The sequence below is a fragment of the Tachyglossus aculeatus genome, chromosome Y4 (genome assembly GCF_015852505.1).
Source record: "Tachyglossus aculeatus isolate mTacAcu1 chromosome Y4, mTacAcu1.pri, whole genome shotgun sequence".
Classification (NCBI taxonomy): domain Eukaryota; kingdom Metazoa; phylum Chordata; class Mammalia; order Monotremata; family Tachyglossidae; genus Tachyglossus; species Tachyglossus aculeatus.
In genome coordinates, this window is record NC_052096.1 from 3,053,895 (window position 1) to 3,074,044 (window position 20,150).

A 20,150-nucleotide genomic window follows, 5' to 3' on the forward strand; every position below is an offset into this window, starting at 1 on the left:
GTCTGTCTCTGCTCCTCCCCCCCCCCCCCCCCAGCCCTTTTCCTCCCCCGTTTTTTTTTCCGACCCCGAGAGGTGTTGCCTGGTGGCCGCCCCGGCGGGGACTGAGCGCCGAGGCGGAGGCGGCGCCGGGTTTTTGTAGGGAGGTTTGCGCCTGCGCGGCGCGGCCGCAGCCATGCACGGGGGGGGGGCCCCCTTCAGGAGACAGCGCATGCCCGCTGCGCACCATCAAGCGGGTGCAGTTCGGAGTCCTCAGCCCCGACGAACTGGTGAGTTAATAATAATAATTAATAATAATAATACTAATGATGGTGGTATTTGTTAAACACTTCCTATATGTTCTCGATTGTGAGCCCGCTTTTGGGACCGTCTCTCCACGCTGCCAACTTGTACTTCCCAACTGCTTAGTCCAGTGCACCCAGCGAGCGCTCAATAAATATGAATGAATTGGCGGAGGCGGGATTTGAACCCGTGACCTCTGACTCCAAAGCCCGGGCTCTTTCATCATCATCAATCGTATTGATTGAGCGCTTACTGTGTGCAGAGCACTGGACTAAGCGCTTGGGATGTACAAATTGGCAACACAGAGAGACGGCCCCTACCCAACAGTGGGCTCACAGTGTAAAAGGGGAAGACAGAGAACAAAACCAAACATACTAACAAAATAAAATAAATAGAATAGATATGTACAAGTAAAATAAATAAATAGAGTAATCATCATCAATCGTATTTATTGAGCGCTTACTATGTGCAGGGCACTGGACTAAGCTCTTGGGAAGTACAAATTGGCAACATAGACAGTCCCTACCCAACAGTGGGCTCACAGTCTAAAAGGGGGAGACAGAGAACAAAACCAAACATACTAACAAAATGAATAGATATGTACAAGTAAAATAAATAAATAAATAGAGTGATAAATCATCATCAATCGTATTTATTGAGCGCTTACTATGTGCAGAGCACTGGACTAAGCGCTTGGGAAGTACAAATTGGCAACATAGAGAGACAGCCCCTACCCAACAGTGGGCTCACAGTCTAAAAGGGGAAGACAGAGAACAAAACCAAACATACTAACAAAATAAAATAAATAGAATAGATATGTACAAGTAAGATAAATAGAGTATTAAATACGTACATACATATATACAGGGAGCCACGCTGCTTCTCTGAGTTGCGGGGTGGGGGGGGGGGGCAGGTCGGGGTGCGGACCCGCTGTCCCTCAGAAGGGATCACTCGCCCCTGAGCGCTTTTACGAGAATCCGAGCATTGCCCTAAGCGCTTCGGCGAATCATTCATTCCTCCAATCGTATTTATTGAGCGCTTCCTGGGTGCAGAGCACTGGACTAAGCGCTTGGGAAGGACAAGTCGGCAACGTATAGAGACGGTCCCTACCAAACAACGGGCTCACAGTCCAGGAGGGGGAGACAGACAACAAAACAAAACATGGAGACAGGTGTCAAAATCGTCAGAACAAATAGAATTAAAGCTATATAAGCGTCATTAAAAAATAGAATAGCGAATATGTACAAGTAAAATAAACAGAGTAATAAATCTGTGCAAGTATATATACAAGTGCTGTGGGGAGGGGAAGGAGGTAGGGCGGGGGGGGTGGGGAGGAGGAGAGTTATTGAGCGCTTATTGGGTGCAGAGCACTGTACTAAGCGCATTCATTCAATCGTATTTATTGAGCGCTTACTGTGTGTAGAGCACTGTACTAAGCGCTTTTAGTCATTCATTCAATCGTATTTATTGAGCACTTACTAAATCGGCAACATGTAGATACAGTCCCTACCCAACAACGGGCCCACAGTCTAGAAGGGGGAGACAGACAACAAAACAAAACATGTAGACTGGTGGACAAAATCCACTTGCAACAGGTCGGCAGACGCGATCCAAGCCATCACTGAGATTGAGCTCTTACTGTGTGCAGAGCATTCCTTCGACTCAGTGGTATTGAGCGCTTACTATGTGCAGAGCACTGTCCTAAGCGCTTCGGAGAGTCCAGTTGCAACAGGTCGGCAGACACGATCCAAGCCATCACTGAGATTGAGCTCTTACTGTGTGCAGAGCATTCCTTCAACTCAGTGATACTGAGCGCTTACTATGTGCAAAGCACTGCCCTAAGCGCTTCGGAGAGTCCACTTGCAACAGGCCGGTGGACAGTATGACGCTCTTACTGTGTGCGCAGCGTAACTTCAGCACAACCCAATGGTATCATTCATTCAGTTATATTTATTGAGCGCTTACTGTTTGTAGAGCACTGTACTAAGCGCTAGGGAAAGGGCAATACAGCAATAAAGAGTGACAATCCCTTGCCCACAAGGAGCTCACAGTCTTGGGGGTGGGGGGGGCGGACATCAATTCAAATAAACAGGCATCAGTATAAATAAATAAAATGCCAGATATGGACATAAGTGCCGTGGGACGGGGAGGGGGGAAGAGCAGAGGGAGCAAGTCAAGGCGATGCGGAAGGGAGTGTGGGAAGTGAGGAAAAGCGGGGCTTAGTCTGGGAAGGCCTCTTGGAGGGGGGTGTCTTCAGTAGGAGGCATTGAGCAATTATTACGTGCAGAGTGCTGTCCTAAGCGCCTCAAAGAGTCCCAACTGCAAAAGGCCGACAGACACATTCCAATCCCTCAATGGTATTGAGCTCTTACTATGTGCACTTCATTCAATCCAATGGTATTTATTGAGCGCTTACTATGTGCTAAGCGCTTGGGAGAGTCCAGTTGCAGGAGGCTGGCAGACACGTTCCAATCTATCACTAGTATTGAGCTCGCTCTGCGTGCAGAGCATTCATTCAGTTCAGTGGTATTTATTGAGCGCTTATTATGTGCAGGGTACTGTCCTAAGCGTTTCGGGCAGTCCAAATGCAGCAGGCCGGTAAACACATTCAAGTCCGTGGTATTTCTTGAGTGCCCCACTGTGCGCAGAGCAGTGTACTGAGCGCTCGGGAGAGTCTTGTAGAGCAGAGATGTTCCCCTCCCCAGTCTAGATGGGGCTGTGGGAGGTTGACGGAGCATATGCACTGGGCCAAGCGCTGGGGAGAACCCCACACGAATTTTGGGGTGTGCCCGGGGGAGAAGGGGCTGCTTCTCTGTTGGTGTGATGGACCTTGCGAAGTGCTTACTACGTGTCCAAACGGTGTTGTGGGCGCTGGGGAGGGTCCGGGTCAGATAGGGCAGACACGACCCCTGACCCCCTCGCCGCCCCCCCACCATGGGACTCACAGTCTTAAGTGGGAGGGAGAAGAGGGATTGGCACCCCCACTTCACAGCCGAGGAAACTGAGGCCCAGAGCAGTAAGGTGGCTTGCCCCAGCTCCCACAGCTAGCCCGGGGTGAGAACCCAGGCCCCCCCGACTCCCAGCCCCGGCCTCTCCCCAGGAGTGGCCTACTAATAACATTCGTTCATTCAGCCCTATTTATTGAGCGCTTACTGTGGGCGGAGGACTGTAGTGAGCGCTTGGGAGAGGCCAGGAGAAGAGTGTGGCAGGCACATTCCCTGCCCGCGGCAGAGCCCTGTACTAAGCGCTTGGGAGAGTGCAGTTGATCAGACGCTTCCCGAGTGCGGAGCACTGGGCTAAACGCTCTCCGACGGCGACAAGAGGGGGGCAGTGGAGTGTGGGAGGGTTTGGGGGGCGGGGGTGGGGTCCCCGACGGCCCCCCCCCCTCCCAGTTTGGAAGGGGATTTTCGGGGGGTTTTCCGGCCGGGGGCGGGCGTGGCTTGTGTCCTCCTCGTCGAGGGTCGCGGGGGTTGGGGGGATTGGGGAGGCTGGAGGGAGGGTCTCCCCGTTTCCTCCCGCCGGGGGACACCGGGAATGGGGCCCCGTTGAATGGAGAGAAAACGGGGGCCTCCCCGGGGGGAGGGGGGCTACGGGGGGGGGGGGGCGGCCGGCCCCCCACCGACCCCCGCCGCCATCTTGGGCTCTCCCTGGTGGGGTCGGGAGGCCTCGGGCCCGTCCTCCGGTTGGGCCACCCCGGGGGGACACGTCCTACCACCCCCCCACCCCCGGGCCCGGAAAGCCGGGGGGCCCCGATGGGCAACCCCAGGGAGAGCCCCGAAAACTGGGGGGCCGGAGGGGAGGACCCACCGGCCTGGGCTGGCTTCCTGCAGGCACCTGGCCTGCCCCGTGGGAGCTGGGCCCCGTGGGAGCTGGGCCTCGGCCTTGGGCAGGCTGCCAGTGGCTACTGGGGATGGCCTGGCACGGGTTGTGGGAAGGGCCCCCGGGGTTGGGTTGGAAGTGGCCCGTGGGGGGTGGGGGTGGTCAGTGAGGCTCTGGATATTCCCCCGGGACAGGCCCCGCCTGACAGGGTCTCCCGGGAGCCCCAAGTCTGGCTCCGGGTGGTGGCCACCACCACCGAGTGCCCTGATGGCTCTTCTAGTCACTTGGGCCGGGTTCGGAGCTCCCCCCCGCCTCACCACATACACACTCCATGGTCACTTGCAAGCCCCCGTCTACCCAGGGCCAGGCTCTTCCTCCACCCGAGGCCTCGAGTTGCCCACGGGACCCGGGCGCCTAATGCCCAAACTTGGGGTCTGCCCCTGTTCCTGGGAGCCCCGGACTCTAGTGTCTTCCTGGGACTCCTCCCCAAAACACATCCCTTGCCCCTTGGGTCCTGGTTGAGTTCCCAGTGCCCCCCCCCCCCCCCCGACAGAAGTCAGGTACCAGGGACCAGAGTGTGCCCCCCAGGACCCTCTGCTTGCCCTCGACGGAGCCATTTTCCCTTGATTTTCTGGTACTTCCTTGTTTACCGTGTCTTAGTCCCTTCCTAGGGCTATCCCTTCCCCAAGTAGAATGATCGTAACTGTAGTAGTCGTTAAGCGCTTACTGTGTGCTGAGCACCATACTGAGCACTGGGATGGATCCAAGCAGATGGGGTTGGACACAGTCCCTGCCCCACATGGGGCTCACGGTCATAATCCCCGTTTTACAAATGAGGTACCTGAGACTCAGAAATAAAGGGACTTGCCCAAGTTCACCCGGCACACAGGTGGTTGGAGCGGGAAGAGAATCCAGGTCCAGTCCCAGGCCCCCCCGGGCTCTCTCCACAAGGCCACGCTGCTTCGAGTCCTCCACCACTACCAGGCCTTCCCAATTTCTGACATCCCTGCTCATATGCGCCCCTACCCCAGCCCCCCAACAGCCACTGTCAGTGATCAGTGGTGTTCATTGAGCACTTAATTTGTGCAGAGCACTGTACCGAGCGCTTGGGAGAGGACAGCAGAATAAACAGACACATTCCCTGCCCACAACGAGCTGACAATCTAGAGGGGGAGATGGACATTCATAGAATATCAGTAGGCACATTCCCCCACCCACCTCGAGCTCCCCGCCTGGGCACGGTCAGCGCGTCATCCACAGGTAGAGTTGCCAAGTGGTGAGAGCCTCACCCTGGGTGTCAGGGCGCCTGCGTCCCAATCCCAAATCTGTGTCACTTGCCTGCTGGGCAAGTCACCTGATTTCTCTGGGCCTCTATTTCCTCATCTGTGAAGTGTGGATGAAATTACCTGTTCTCCCTCCCACCGCATCTTCACATGGGCTGCCTAGGCCACCTGACCCAATTGCCCTGTACCTACTTCAACGCTCAGTACAGTGCCTGGCCCATAGTAAGTGCTTAACAAGTACTACGATGATTTTTATGTTCCCTCCACTGGTTTGCCTAGTTTTCCACCCTCTCATTAGTCCCCGTCCTTCTTCCTGCCCCATTCATTCAAACATATTTATTGTACCTGGGAAAGTACAGTACAATATTCCCTGCCCACAATGAGCTGACGGTCTACAGGTTGCAGGCATACTGCATCCTGGAAGCTGGTTACCAGCAGGGAAAGTGTCTGTTAATTATGTGGTATTGTAATAATAATAATTATGGTATTTGCTAACCGCTTAACTTTGTGCCAGACACTGTACAAAGTGCTGGGGTGGATATAAGCAAATTGGATTGATCGCAGCCCCTGTCTCACAGTTTCAGTCCCCATTTGATAGATGAGGGAACTGAGGCCCAGACAGGTGAAATGACATGCTTCGGGTCACACAGCAGACAAATGGGAGAGCCGGGATTAGATCCCAGGTCCTTCTGACTCCCGGGCCTGGGCTACGTCCAGTAGGCCACACTGCTCGTACTCTCCCAAGCGCTTAATCCACTGCTCTGCACCTAGTAAGCGCTCAATAAATATCAATGATTAATGGCAGTCTCCCCCTCTAGGCTTTCAGCTCGTTACGGGCAGCGATCGTGTCTGCTAATTCTGTTGCAGTGAACTCTCCCAAGTGCTTAGACCAGTGCCCTGCGCATAGCAAGCGCTCAACAGTCCCCCTTCTAGACTGTGAGCCCGCTGTTGGGTAGGGACTGTCTCTATATGTTGCCAACTTGTACTTCCCAAGCGCTTAGTACAGTGCTCTGCACACAGTAAGTGCTCAATAATTATGATTGAATGAATGAATGAATAAATAAATTCCACTGATGGATCGATGCTTTCTGTGTCTGTCTGAGATTCAGCCCCGGAAGGGCGGGACCCGAGTCCGTTACTTTCCCCGTTGCTTGCCAAGTGCCTCGGACCGTGCTTGGCACAGCGGGCGCCATCTGTGCCCGCACTGGCTTGTGCCCCAGGAGTCCTCCCCACCCCGGGCATCAGTGACCCTTCCTCTCTTCTTCCTTCCCCCGCCCCAGAAACGGATGTCTGTGACAGAGGGGGGCATCAAATACCCGGAGACGACTGAGGGAGGGCGCCCCAAGCTCGGGGGGCTGATGGACCCGCGGCAGGGCGTGATCGAGCGGACGGGGCGATGCCAGACCTGTGCAGGTGAGTGGGCTGGAGCGGGCGGGGCGGGGAGGGAAACGGGATCCCCCGGGGTCCCGGGCGCCGGACCGACCCTCCGGCCTTTGCAGGAAACATGACGGAGTGCCCGGGCCACTTTGGCCACATCGAGCTGGCCAAGCCGGTGTTCCACGTGGGCTTCCTGGTGAAGACCATGAAGGTCCTCCGCTGCGTCTGCTTCTTCTGCTCCAAGCTGCTCGTGGACGCGGTAGGTGGGCGGGCCCCCGGGCTTCGCGGGCGTGCGGGGGAGGATCCACCCGGGGGGGGGCCCGGTGACGTCTCTCTCGTGTCCCTCCGCCAGAACAACCCAAAGATCAAGGACATCCTGGGCAAGTCGAAGGGGCAGCCCAAGAAGCGCCTGACCCACGTCTACGACCTGTGCAAAGGCAAAAATATCTGCGAGGGCGGCGAGGAGATGGACAACAAGTTTGGCGTGGAGCAGCCCGAGGGCGACGAGGATCTGACCAAGGAGAAGGTAGGGGCCGGGCCGGACCTGGAGGCCTCCAGGTGGTATTTGTTCATTCATTTATTCAGTCGTATTTATTGAATGCTTACTTGTGCGGAGCACTTGGGAAAGTACAGTGCAGCAGTAAGCGGTGACATTCCCTGGGCACGACGAGCTCGCAGTTTAGAGTAAGACAAGTGCTTGCTATATGCCAGGCACCGTTCTAAACTCTGGGGTAGAGAGACGCTAACCAGGTTGGACTCGGTTCATGTCCCAAGCAGCGTGGCTCAGTGGAAAGAGCCCGGGCTCTGAAGTCAGAGGTCATGGGTTCAAATCCCGGCTCTGCCAATTGTCAGCTGTGTGAGTATGGGCAAGTCACTTCACTTCTCTGTGCCTGTTACCTCATCTGTAAAATGGGGATGAAGACCGTGAGCCCCCTGTGGGACAACCTGATCACTTTGTAACCTCCCCAGCGCTTAGAACAGTGCTTTGCACATAGTAAGTGCTTAATAAGTGCCATAATTATAATTATTATGTGGGGCTCACCATCTCAATCCCCATTTTACAGATGAGGGAACTGACTCCCAGCCAAGTGACTTGCCCAGGGACATCCAGGGGCCGAGGCGGGATTAGAACCCATGTCCGCTGACTCCCAATCGCGTGCTCTTGCCACTGGGCCATGTCGGGCCGGGCCTGGGGGCCACCGGGAGGCACGTGCGGGGTTGAGGGGGATGATCCGGGATGCCCCGCCGGGGGGGCGGGCGTTCTGACCGGCCACGTTGCGGCAGGGCCACGGGGGCTGCGGGCGCTACCAGCCCCGCATCCGGCGCACGGGCCTGGAGCTGTACGCCGAGTGGAAGCACGTCAACGAGGACTCGCAGGAGAAGAAGATCTTGCTGAGCCCCGAGCGGGTGCACGAGATCTTCAAGCGCATCTCGGACGAGGAATGCTTCGTGCTGGGCATGGAGCCCCGCTACGCCCGGCCCGAGTGGATGATCGTCACTGTGCTGCCCGTGCCCCCGCTGTCCGTGCGGCCCGCCGTCGTCATGCAGGGCTCCGCCCGCAATCAGGTCGGCCCGCGGCCGGGGGGCTGGGGGGCGGAGGGGATGGCGGGGGGAGGCGGGGGTCCCCCGGGCTGACGGGCTCTGCCGGCCCCAGGATGACCTGACCCACAAGCTGGCGGACATCGTGAAGATCAACAACCAGCTGCGGCGGAACGAGCAGAACGGGGCGGCCGCCCACGTGATCGCCGAGGACGTCAAGCTGCTGCAGTTCCACGTGGCCACCATGGTGGACAACGAGCTGCCCGGCCTGCCCCGGGTGAGATTCATGGGGGTGCCGAGCAGGCTGGAGTGGGGCGAGGGGGGTGCAGGCGGACGGGGAGGGGACAGGCCTCCCCGCCCCCCTCCAACACTCCCTTCCCTCCCTCTTCTCTGCCCGGCCACAGGCCATGCAGAAGTCCGGCCGACCCCTCAAGTCCCTGAAGCAACGGCTGAAGGGCAAGGAGGGGCGGGTGCGAGGCAACCTGATGGGCAAGCGAGTGGACTTCTCGGCCCGCACGGTCATCACGCCCGACCCCAACCTGTCCATCGACCAGGTGGGCGTGCCCCGCTCCATCGCCGCCAACATGACCTTCGCCGAGATCGTCACGCCCTTCAACATCGACAGGTGCGGGGGGTCGGGGGCCGGGGGCGGCGGCAGCCCCGGGAAAGTCGGGGGCCGGGGGCGAGCGTCCCACCGTCCGTCCGTCCGTCCAGGCTGCAGGAGCTGGTGCGCCGGGGGAACAGCCAGTACCCGGGGGCCAAATACATCATCCGGGACAACGGGGACCGCATCGACCTGCGCTTCCACCCCAAGCCCAGCGACCTCCACCTGCAGATCGGCTACAAGGTGGGGGGCTGGTGCTGATCTCCCCCCGACCCCCGATCCCCTCCGGGTCAGGCTTCCAACCCCATTCAACACTCCCCCCCGCCACAGGTGGAGAGGCACATGTGCGATGGCGACATCGTCATCTTCAACCGGCAGCCGACGCTGCACAAGATGTCCATGATGGGGCATCGCGTCCGCATCCTGCCCTGGTCCACGTTCCGCCTCAACCTCAGGTCAGTGGCGGGGACAGAGTGGGAGCTGGGAGTGGAGCGGGGGCAGGACGGGGGCCTGAACACGTTCTCCCCTCCCTTCCCCGCCCCACAGCGTGACGACGCCGTACAACGCGGATTTTGACGGGGACGAGATGAACCTGCACCTGCCCCAGTCGCTGGAGACGCGGGCGGAGATCCAGGAGCTGGCCATGGTCCCCCGCATGATCGTCACCCCGCAGAGCAACCGGCCCGTCATGGGCATCGTGCAGGACACGCTCACCGCCGTGCGCAAGTTCACCAAGAGGGATGTCTTCCTGGAGAGGGTCAGTCGGGAGCGGGGCCCGGGGGAGTTTGGGGCCGAGTCGAGGGGACGCCGCTGGGGGAAATGCACCGCGGAGCAGGGTGGGGGTTTCTTCTTCCCTCCATGTGGGGCTAAAAACCCCAGCTGCCCTTGGGGTAGAGGGTTGGGGGCAGCTGGTCCGTGGGCACTGGGGCCCTCAGGCCTGAGGAGGTGGTCCCCTCGCACTTGCCTCTCCCGTCACGCTCTCCTTTCCTCTCTCCACCTGTCTCTGCCGGCCCTTCCTGGGATGGGCACAGGGCGAAGTGATGAACCTGCTGATGTTCCTGTCGACCTGGGACGGGAAGGTGCCCCAGCCGGCCATCCTGAAGCCGCGCCCGCTGTGGACGGGCAAGCAGATCTTCTCCCTAATCGTGCCCGGCCACATCAACTGCATCCGCACCCACAGCACCCACCCGGATGACGAAGACAGCGGGCCCTACAAGCACATCTCGCCCGGGGACACCAAGGTAGGGGGGACGGCGGGGTTGGTGGGGGGGGCACCCGTGTCCCGGGAGGGGACGCCAGCTGGCCGGGGAGGCTCGGAAGAAGGCGGCTGGGTTCTCACCGGCTGCCGTGGGGGGACCCCCAGGTGGTGGTGGAGAACGGCGAGCTGATCATGGGCATCCTGTGTAAGAAGTCCCTGGGCACCTCGGCCGGGTCCCTGGTCCACATTTCGTACCTGGAGATGGGCCACGACACCACTAGGCTCTTCTACTCCAACATCCAGACCGTCATCAACAACTGGCTGCTCATCGAAGGTCAGTCAGTCTGGGCCTCGCATTTACGGAGCACTCGTTGTGTGCACGATGAGTCCGAGGTGCCACGGGACGTCCCCTCGGGGCAGGAGGAGGAGGAGGAGGAGGAGGTGTGGGATGGCAGCTCAGGTGAGAGACGAGAGCTAAAGGTGCGGGCGGAGGTGACAACGGAAACCTTGGGAGCACAGGAGCCCGCTGAGAGGGCAAGTGGAAAGCGAGAACAGAAGAGCCAGACCGGGCCCTGGGGCGGTTCCTTTTTCCCCTTCCAGCCCTCGATCCCCTGCTCTTCTTACCCCCGCAGCGCCCCAAAGTCCGCTGACGCTTCCTCCCCTCCCTCTCCTCCAGGCCACACCATAGGCATCGGAGACTCCATCGCCGATGCCAAGACCTACCAGGACATTCAGAACACCATCAAGAAGGCCAAACAGGATGTCATCGAGGTGAACTGGGCGGCTGAGGGGGTCCTGGGTGGGGAGGGAGGAGGAGGAGGAGATTACCGGGCCACTGATTTTTCCAGAGGGCAGACCAGAAAGGGGAGGGTTGGAGGTTCTCGGGGTGCTTCCATCCAGATAAATCTGGCAGGAGGTGGAAGAACTACAGCTCCTAGCAGCTCCTGGGGCCGTGGCCTCCCCCCTTGCAGGTTGCAGCTGCCTTGGTGGCTGATGGAGATTTAGTCCTGAGGGGCTGAGCGGGGACAGGGTCAGGAGTGGTGGGGGTTGGTCCCCGGACCCGGGTTCTCATCCCTTGTATTCCCCACCAGCGCTTAGAACAGTGCTTTGCACATAGTAAGCGCTTAATAAATGCCATTATTATTATTATTCTTACCCCGGCTCTGCTGTGCAGCCTCGGGTGAGTCACTTTACTCCTCTGGGCCTCGGTCACCTACGGGGATGAAATCCTCCGACTTAAACCGTGAGCCCCAGGCAGGACGGGGGCTCTGTCCAACCTGATGATCGATCAATCAGTGGCATTTATTGGGCACTTACTGTGCGGAGCACTGGACTAAGCGCTCAGGAGAGTTGGTAGACAGGCTCCTTGCCCACAACGAGCTCACAGTCTAGATGACCTTGGGTCTTCCCCAGCACTTAGCACATAGTAAGCGCTTACCAAGTACCAGTGCGGGGGAGAAAGCAAATCACCTCCTACCAGAAGCAGCGGGGCTCAGTGGAAAAGAGCCCGGTCTTTGGAGTCAGAGGTCATGGGTTCAAATCCCGGCTCCGCCAATTGTCAGCTGTGTGACTTTGGGCGAGTCACTTAACTTCTCTGGGCCTCAGTTTCCTCATCTGTAAAATGGGGATTAAGACTGTGAGCCCCTCATGGGACAACCTGATCACCCTCAGCGCTTAGAACAGTGCTTTGCACATAGTAAGCGCTTAATAAATGCCACCGTTATTATTATTACCGGCGCGCAGGTGATTGAGAAGGCGCACAACAACGAGCTGGAGCCGACCCCGGGGAACACGCTGCGGCAGACCTTCGAGAACCAAGTGAACCGCATCCTCAACGACGCCCGTGACAAGACCGGCTCGTCGGCGCAGAAGTCCCTGTCCGAGTACAACAACTTCAAGTCCATGGTCGTCTCCGGGGCCAAGGGCTCCAAGATCAACATCTCCCAGGTCTGGGGGGGGCCCCCCACCCTAACCCCTTCTCCCATCCGTCTGTCCGTCCCCCCCCGAACGTGGAGGGAGAGGCCGTCGGGTGGTCCTCATGGAGCGCTTTCGATGCGCAGAGCATTGGACTGAGCGATTGGAAGGGGTCAGATCGACAGTCCATAGAGGGGTCGCCTTCCCACGGGGACCTGACGGTCCAGAGGGAGAAAGGGGGCTGGGGGAGGCTTACGTTCCCAGAGTGTGGGGTGGCGGGGAGGGGGGGACGCGCTCATGAAAAGATCCAGAAAGCCCAGAGAAGGCAAACAACTGGCCTGCCCGCAAAGGCCACACAGAGACAACCGAAACGCAGGCACAAAACAGAAGCAGCGTGTCCTAGCGGATAGAGTCTGGGCCTAGAAGTCAAGCGCTTAGTACAGTGCTTTGCACACAGTAAGCACTCAATAAATATGATTGAATGAATGGAAAGACCTGGGTTCAGGTCTGCCGCTTGTCTGCTGGGTGGCCCTGGCTAAGTCACTTCACTTCTCTGGCCCTCAGTTCCCTCGTCTGTAAAATGGAAATTGGGACTGTGAGCCCCAAGTGGGACCAGAGACTATCCAACCTGATTAGCTTGGCTCTACCCCAGCGCTTGGGGTAACAAATGCCAAAGAAGAAAATATGCCGCAGAGGACAGAGACGTGCCCTGCTGGCAGGCCCCTGACCAATGTAGCTTAGATAGGGCCGGAGAGTGAGGGAGTGGGTGGGGTGAATGATCCGGGGACCGTTTCACAGACGGGGTGGGCAAGGGAGGTGGCAGGGGCGGAGATGGGGGCCCGGAACGGCGACCCCGGCGGGTCGGGGCCAGCCGGTCTGACGTGCTCCGGCTCCCGTCCCCCATCAGGTTATCGCAGTGGTGGGGCAGCAGAACGTGGAGGGCAAGCGGATCCCCTTCGGCTTCAAGCACCGGACGCTGCCCCACTTCATCAAGGACGACTACGGGCCCGAGAGCCGCGGCTTCGTGGAGAACTCCTACTTGGCCGGCCTGACCCCCACCGAGTTCTTCTTCCACGCCATGGGCGGGCGCGAGGGGCTCATCGACACCGCCGTCAAGACGGCCGAGACAGGTGAGGGGGTTCCCAGCGCTCCCGATTCCGGACTTGTTTGAGCAGAGCTGGGCTCAGGGCAGAGTGGGCCTCGGCGGTGGGGCCGTTAGCAGGGCGAGAGTGGGTTGCTGGGGCCTTCCCGGCCTTCAGAGATGGCAGTGGGGTTCAGGAGGGGCATTCGGCGCTCCGGTGGCCGAGCCCGTCGGCATCTGCCCAGCCTTCCGTCGGGCCCCTGAGCCCCAAGCTGCAATGAAGCGCGGCTCCGGGGAGAGACGGGCTGGTCGGGCCTACCGTGAGGTACTCAATCAATCAATCAATCAATCGTATTTATTGAGCGCTTACTATGTGCAGAGCACTGTACTAAGCGCTTGGGAAGTACAAATTGGCATCACATAGAGACAGTCCCTACCCAACAGTGGGCTCACAGTCTAAAAGGGGGAGACAGAGAACAGAACCAAACATACCAACAAAATAAAATAAGTAGGATAGAAATGTACAAGTAAAATAAATAAATAAATAAATAGAGTAATAAATATGTACAACCATATATACATATATACAGGTGCTGTGGGGAAGGGAAGGAGGTAAGACGGGGGGATGGAGAGGGGGACGAGGGGGAGAGGAAAGAAGGGGCTCAGTCTGGGAAGGCCTCCTGGAGGAGGTGAGCTCTCAGCAGGGCCTTGAAGGGAGGAAGAGAGCTAGCTTGGCGGATGGGGGCACTCCCGGCCGTGCTCCCCGTCCCTCGCTTTCCACCAGTCAGGCCCTTTAATGGGCACATTGGCCCGGCCCCCCAAGGAGGCCCTGGCCGTGCCCTCTCCAGCCCCCTTGGATGGAGGGCTCGACCTTCCCCCCAGCCTCTAGGCTTCCTGGGCCTGGAGAGCGCTTGCCCCAGTGGCCAACAGGAGATGCGGGGGTCTCCGATCGCAGGAGAAGCGCGTTCCCCGTCGGCCCTCGGTCCCGCTGACCCCGAGGGGCGGCCCTGCCCGGCCCGGGGGGCCCCTTCTCTCCCTCCGCCCCTCCCAGGATACATCCAGCGGCGGCTGATCAAGTCCATGGAGTCGGTCATGGTGAAGTACGACGCCACTGTGAGGAACTCCATCAACCAGGTGGTGCAGCTGCGCTACGGCGAGGATGGGCTGGCCGGCGAGAGCGTCGAGTTCCAGAACCTGGCCACCCTCAAGCCCTCCAACAAGGCCTTCGAGAAGAAGTGAGGGGGCTCGGGGAGGCGGGCGGGACCCCGAAGACCCCGCGGAGGTGCCGGGGTTGGCCCGGAGGGGTGTGAGGCCCGACGAGGAGACCTGGGAAGCCCCCCGGCCTCAGCTGCCGCCCGCCCCCGGCACAGGTTCCGCTTCGACTACACGAACGAGCGGGCCCTGCGCCGCACACTGCAGGAGGAGCTGGTGAAAGACGTGCTGAGCAACGCCCACATCCAGAACGAGCTGGAGCGCGAGTTCGAGCGCATGCGGGAGGACAGGGAAGTCCTGCGGGTCATCTTCCCCACCGGGGACAGCAAGGTGCGGGCCGGGGCCGGGGCGGGGGCGGCGGCGGCTGGCGCGGGGCGGGTGGTGACGCGCCCTCGGTGCCCTCCCCGCCCTCCCAGGTGGTGCTGCCCTGTAACCTGCTGCGCATGATCTGGAACGCGCAGAAGATCTTCCACATCAACCCCCGCCTCCCCTCCGACCTGCACCCCATCAAAGTCGTGGAAGGTCAGGACAGCATTAACGTCCGCGCCCGTCATTGATTTATTTCTACTCGCGTCTGTCTCCCCCTCCAGACTAGAAGCTCGGTGTCTGTTATATCGTCGGGTTGTTCTCTCCCAAGCCCTTAGTACGGTGCCCTGCACGCAGTAAACACTCAATAAGTACAGTTGAACGGATGAATGAAGGCGGGGCGGCCGGGACGGGGGTGGTGGGGAGGGGACCGGTCATTTGACACACACCCCGCCGCCCTCCTCCAGGCGTGAAGGAACTGAGCAAGAAGCTGGTGATCGTGAACGGCGAGGACCCCCTGAGCCGCCAGGCGCAGGAGAACGCCACGCTGCTCTTCAACATCCACCTGCGCTCCACGCTGTGCTCCCGCCGCATGGCCGAGGAGTTCCGCCTCAGCGGGGAGGCCTTCGACTGGCTGCTCGGGGAGATCGAGTCCAAGTTCAACCAGGCCATCGTAAGGACCCGCCCCTCCTCCCCACGGTCCCTGGGTCCCTGCCGCGGGCCGAGTCTAGCGGCCTGGGGTTGGCCGGGGTGAGGGGGGGGTCCCCCCTGCCCTGCTCCGAGCCCCTGCTGTTGCTCGACGTCCCGAGGAGCTAGAAAGCACGAAGGCAGCCCCAGGAGAGGCAGGAGAAGGGACCGAGGGAAACGGGGCAGATATCCCGGCCGGGAGAGGCCGGAATGGGAAAGCTGCCTGGCCCAGCCAGGGCGGGTGGGAAGGTGTGAGCAGAAGCCTAGCAAGGGGTTAGGGTGGTCGGGTCCGGGCCGGCCTCCTGGAGCGGGGGTACGGGATGGGAGATGGAATGGGTTGACCCCTGTCCCTAAGGAGCAGCATGATTTCGTGGATGGAGCCCAGTCCTAGGATCAGGAGCTCACGGGTTCTAATCCCAACTCTGCCAATTGTCTGCTCTGTGACTTTGAGCAAGCCACTTCACTTCTCTGGGCCTCAGTTCCCTCATCGGGAAAATGGGGATCCAGACCGTAGGCCCCAGGTGGGACAGGGACTGTGTCCAACTCGATTTGCTTGTATCTGCCCCAGCGCATAGTACAGTGCCTGGCACGTAGTAAGAGCTTTAATAATTATATGTAACATAATGTGCAATAACATATACTGTATATTGGATTATTGTCATTGACCTCGCCACCCTACCGTTCCCCCCGATTACTACGATTAACCTCATCGTTCCACCAGCTGTGTGACCTTGGGCAAGTCACTTCACTTCTCTGTGCCTCAGTCACCTCATCTGTAAAAGGGGAATTAAGACTGTGAGCCCCCCGTGGGGACAACCTGATCACCTTGTAACCTCCCCAGCGCTTAGAACAGTGCTTTGCACACAGTAAGCGCTTAGTAAATGCCATTATTATTATTACTATTGTTATTATTGTTATTCCCCCGGGGAAGGCCTGCGAGGGAGAGGGTTTCCGGCCCTAAACCCATCTTCCTCGCCCCATCCAGGCGCACCCCGGGGAGATGGTGGGCGCCCTGGCCGCCCAGTCCCTGGGGGAGCCGGCCACCCAGATGACGCTGAACACGTTCCACTACGCCGGCGTGTCCGCCAAGAACGTCACCCTGGGCGTGCCCCGCCTCAAGGAGCTCATCAACATCTCCAAGAAGCCCAAGACGCCCTCGCTCACCGTCTTCCTGCTGGGCCAATCGGCCCGAGACGCCGAGAGAGCCAAGGTCCGGGGGCGGCGGGTGTGGGGCCCGGGGGGGAGGAGGAGGCGGGGGCGGCCCATGTGAGCCCTTCCTCCCGCCCTCCCGCAGGACATCCTTTGCCGCCTGGAGCACACGACCCTGCGGAAGGTGACGGCCAACACGGCCATCTACTACGACCCGAACCCGCAGAGCACCGTGGTGGCCGAGGACCAGGAGTGGGTCAACGTCTACTACGAGATGCCCGACTTCGACGTGGCCCGCATCTCGCCCTGGCTGTTGCGCGTCGAGCTGGACCGCAAGCACATGACCGACCGCAAGCTGACCATGGAGCAGATCGCCGAGAAGATCAACGCCGGTGGGTTGGGTGGCTCGCCGGCGGGGTGGGGAGGCCCCCGGCCCGCTGCCCCTCGACACCCCGAGTCTGGGGGCTGTGGAGCTGTGGAGGATGCAGGGGGGAGGCGGACCCTCAGACCCCTTGCCTCTCTTTCCCCACCCAGGCTTCGGGGATGACCTGAACTGCATCTTCAACGACGACAACGCGGAGAAGCTGGTCCTCCGGATCCGCATCATGAACAGCGACGAGAACAAGATGCAGGAGGTGCGACGGGAAGGGGAGGCCAGAGGCCGGGAGAGGAACTGGGTGGCCGCCCTTGGGAGGGACCGGAGGCTGGGGTGCTTTGAGGGCGGGGCTGGATATCTTGGGAAGACCCCAACCCTCCGGCGCCCCATAGGAGGAGGAGGTGGTGGACAAGATGGACGACGATGTGTTCCTGCGCTGCATTGAGTCCAATATGCTGACGGACATGACGCTGCAGGGCATTGAGCAGATCAGCAAGGTAACCCTGTCCGCCTGGACCCCACCCCCACCCCCCTCCCCCACCCCCGCTGGTCCTTGACCCCCGCCCCCTCCATTCTGCCCGCCCCAGGTGTACATGCACCTGCCCCAGACGGACAACAAGAAGAAGATCATCATCACCGAGGACGGGGAGTTCAAGGCCCTGCAGGAGTGGATCCTGGAGACCGACGGGGTGAGCCTGATGCGAGTGCTGAGCGAGAAGGACGTGGATCCCGTGCGCACCACTTCCAACGACATCGTGGAGATATTCACGGTGAGAACCCCCGCCCCTCGGACGGCCCCAGGCCGACGCGCTCCGTCCTCCCTCGGCCCCACCACGGCCCGGCCCTGCCCAACGGTCTGCCCCTCGCCGCCAGGTCCTGGGCATCGAGGCGGTGCGCAAGGCCCTGGAGCGGGAGCTGTACCACGTCATCTCCTTCGACGGCTCCTACGTCAACTACCGGCACCTGGCGCTGCTGTGCGACACCATGACCTGCCGCGGTCACCTCATGGCCATCACCCGCCACGGCGTCAACCGGCAGGACACTGGGCCCCTCATGAAGTGCTCTTTTGAGGAGACGGTAAGGGCGACGGGGCGGGGGCGAGGGGGAAGGATCCCTGGGGGGCGGGGGCGGGACCTGAGCCTCTTCCTCGCGGCCCGTTCAGGTGGACGTCCTGATGGAGGCGGCCGCCCACGGCGAGAGCGACCCCATGAAGGGCGTGTCGGAGAACATCATGCTGGGCCAGCTGGCCCCGGCCGGCACCGGCTGCTTCGACCTCCTCCTCGACGCCGAGAAGTGCAAGTACGGCATGGAGATCCCCACCAACATCCCGGGCTTGGGCGCCGCAGGCCGTGAGTAGCCGGAGCGGGGGCGGGCGGGGGGCGGGGGCCGGCGGGGGAAACGGGCGCTCAACCGACTCTCTCCCTTCCCGCAGCCACGGGGATGTTCTTCGGATCGGCCCCCAGCCCCATGGGGGGCTTGTCTCCTGCCATGACGCCCTGGAACCAGGGGGCCACGCCGGCCTACGGAGCCTGGTCCCCCAGCGTCGGTGAGTAGCCCCGCCGGCGGGGAAGAGGGGCGGAGGGTGGGCCGGCCGCGGCCCGTGCCCACTAACCTCCCTCCTTCTCGGGCCCCAGGCAGCGGCATGACCCCGGGGGCCGCCGGCTTCTCGCCCAGCGCCGCTTCCGACGCCAGCGGTTTCAGCCCCGGCTACTCTCCGGCCTGGTCTCCGACCCCGGGCTCCCCAGGCTCCCCCGGCCCGTCCAGCCCCTACATCCCCTCTCCAGGTGAGTGTGCGTCCCGAGACCCAAGTGCGAGGCTCCCTTGCCTGCCCTCCCCCCACCCCCACCCCCCGGCCCGCAGGCCCGGCGCTGACGGCTCGTCTCGTCTCCTCCCTCCGCAGGGGGGGCCATGTCGCCCAGCTACTCGCCGACGTCTCCGGCCTACGAGCCCCGCTCCCCCGGGGGCTACACCCCGCAGAGCCCCTCCTACAGCCCCACCTCCCCCTCCTACAGCCCCACCTCCCCCTCTTACTCCCCCACCAGCCCCAACTACAGCCCCACCTCCCCCAGCTACAGCCCCACGTCACCCAGTTACTCCCCCACCTCCCCGAGCTACAGCCCCACCTCCCCCAGCTACAGCCCCACCTCCCCCAGCTACAGCCCCACTTCCCCCAGCTACAGCCCCACCTCCCCGAGCTACAGCCCCACCTCGCCCAGCTACAGCCCCACCTCCCCCAGCTACAGCCCCACCTCCCCCAGCTACAGCCCCACCTCCCCGAGCTACAGCCCGACGTCCCCGAGCTACAGCCCGACGTCCCCCAGCTACAGCCCGACGTCCCCGAGCTACAGCCCCACCTCCCCCAGCTACAGCCCCACTTCCCCCAACTACAGCCCCACCAGCCCCAACTACACCCCGACGTCGCCCAGCTACAGCCCGACGTCCCCCAGCTACAGCCCCACGTCCCCCAACTACACCCCGACCTCGCCCAACTACAGCCCCACCTCGCCCAGCTACAGCCCCACCTCCCCCAGCTACAGCCCCACCTCCCCCAGCTACAGCCCGTCCAGCCCCCGCTACACCCCCCAGTCCCCGACTTACACCCCCAGCTCCCCCAGCTACAGCCCCACCTCGCCCAAGTACACCCCCACCAGCCCCTCCTACAGCCCCAGCTCCCCGGAGTACACCCCGACCTCCCCCAAGTACTCGCCCACCAGCCCCAAGTACTCGCCCACCAGCCCCAAGTACTCGCCCACCAGCCCCACCTACTCGCCCACCACCCCCAAGTACTCGCCCACCAGCCCCACCTACTCGCCCACCTCCCCGGTCTACACGCCCACCAGCCCCAAGTACTCGCCCACCAGCCCCACCTACTCGCCCACCAGCCCCAAGTACTCGCCCACCAGCCCCACCTACTCCCCGACCAGCCCGAAGGGGTCCACCTACTCGCCCACCTCCCCGGGGTACTCGCCCACCAGCCCAACCTACAGCCTCACCAGCCCGGCCATCAGCCCCGACGACAGCGACGAGGACAACTGAGCGGGCGGGGGGCCGGGACGGCCCCGGCGACCCGCTCCCGGGATTCGGCAGGGGATGGGGGGCGGCGGGGGCCTTTTTTCTTTGCCCGTTTTTGCATTTCCGACTGTGCTACCTTTCCGACTGCCTTTCGACCGCCCGATGTCGAGGTCCCTGGAAGCGGAGGGGTCGCGTCCCCCCTTCCCGCACCTCGGGCTGGTCTCGCCCCTCGTTGCGTGGCTTGATTGCTTGATTTGAGGAGTCAAAGGGGGAGGCCGAGGCAGGTGGCCGGCCCCGTACCTTGGGCCGGGAAG

At 61.2% G+C, this 20,150-nt stretch overlaps 1 protein-coding gene across 1 annotated transcript; it reads left to right on the plus strand.

The window, feature by feature from the left end:
• Positions 1-17: 17 nt before the first annotated feature.
• POLR2A (RNA polymerase II subunit A) lies at positions 18-19,927 on the plus strand (the record flags this gene model as incomplete). Its single annotated transcript, XM_038768224.1, has 29 exons — positions 18-266; positions 6,662-6,794; positions 6,881-7,017; positions 7,111-7,284; positions 8,043-8,324; positions 8,413-8,574; positions 8,702-8,922; positions 9,012-9,144; positions 9,232-9,356; positions 9,448-9,658; positions 9,933-10,142; positions 10,265-10,433; positions 10,776-10,870; positions 11,843-12,046; positions 12,921-13,143; positions 14,146-14,329; positions 14,465-14,636; positions 14,723-14,828; positions 15,080-15,285; positions 16,285-16,509; positions 16,594-16,840; positions 16,983-17,083; positions 17,217-17,321; positions 17,412-17,594; positions 17,698-17,901; positions 17,987-18,173; positions 18,257-18,370; positions 18,459-18,608; positions 18,725-19,927. Coding segments are annotated over 29 exons (6,048 nt in total), but the record flags the coding sequence as incomplete, so codon positions are not given.
• Positions 19,928-20,150: the final 223 nt, after the last annotated feature.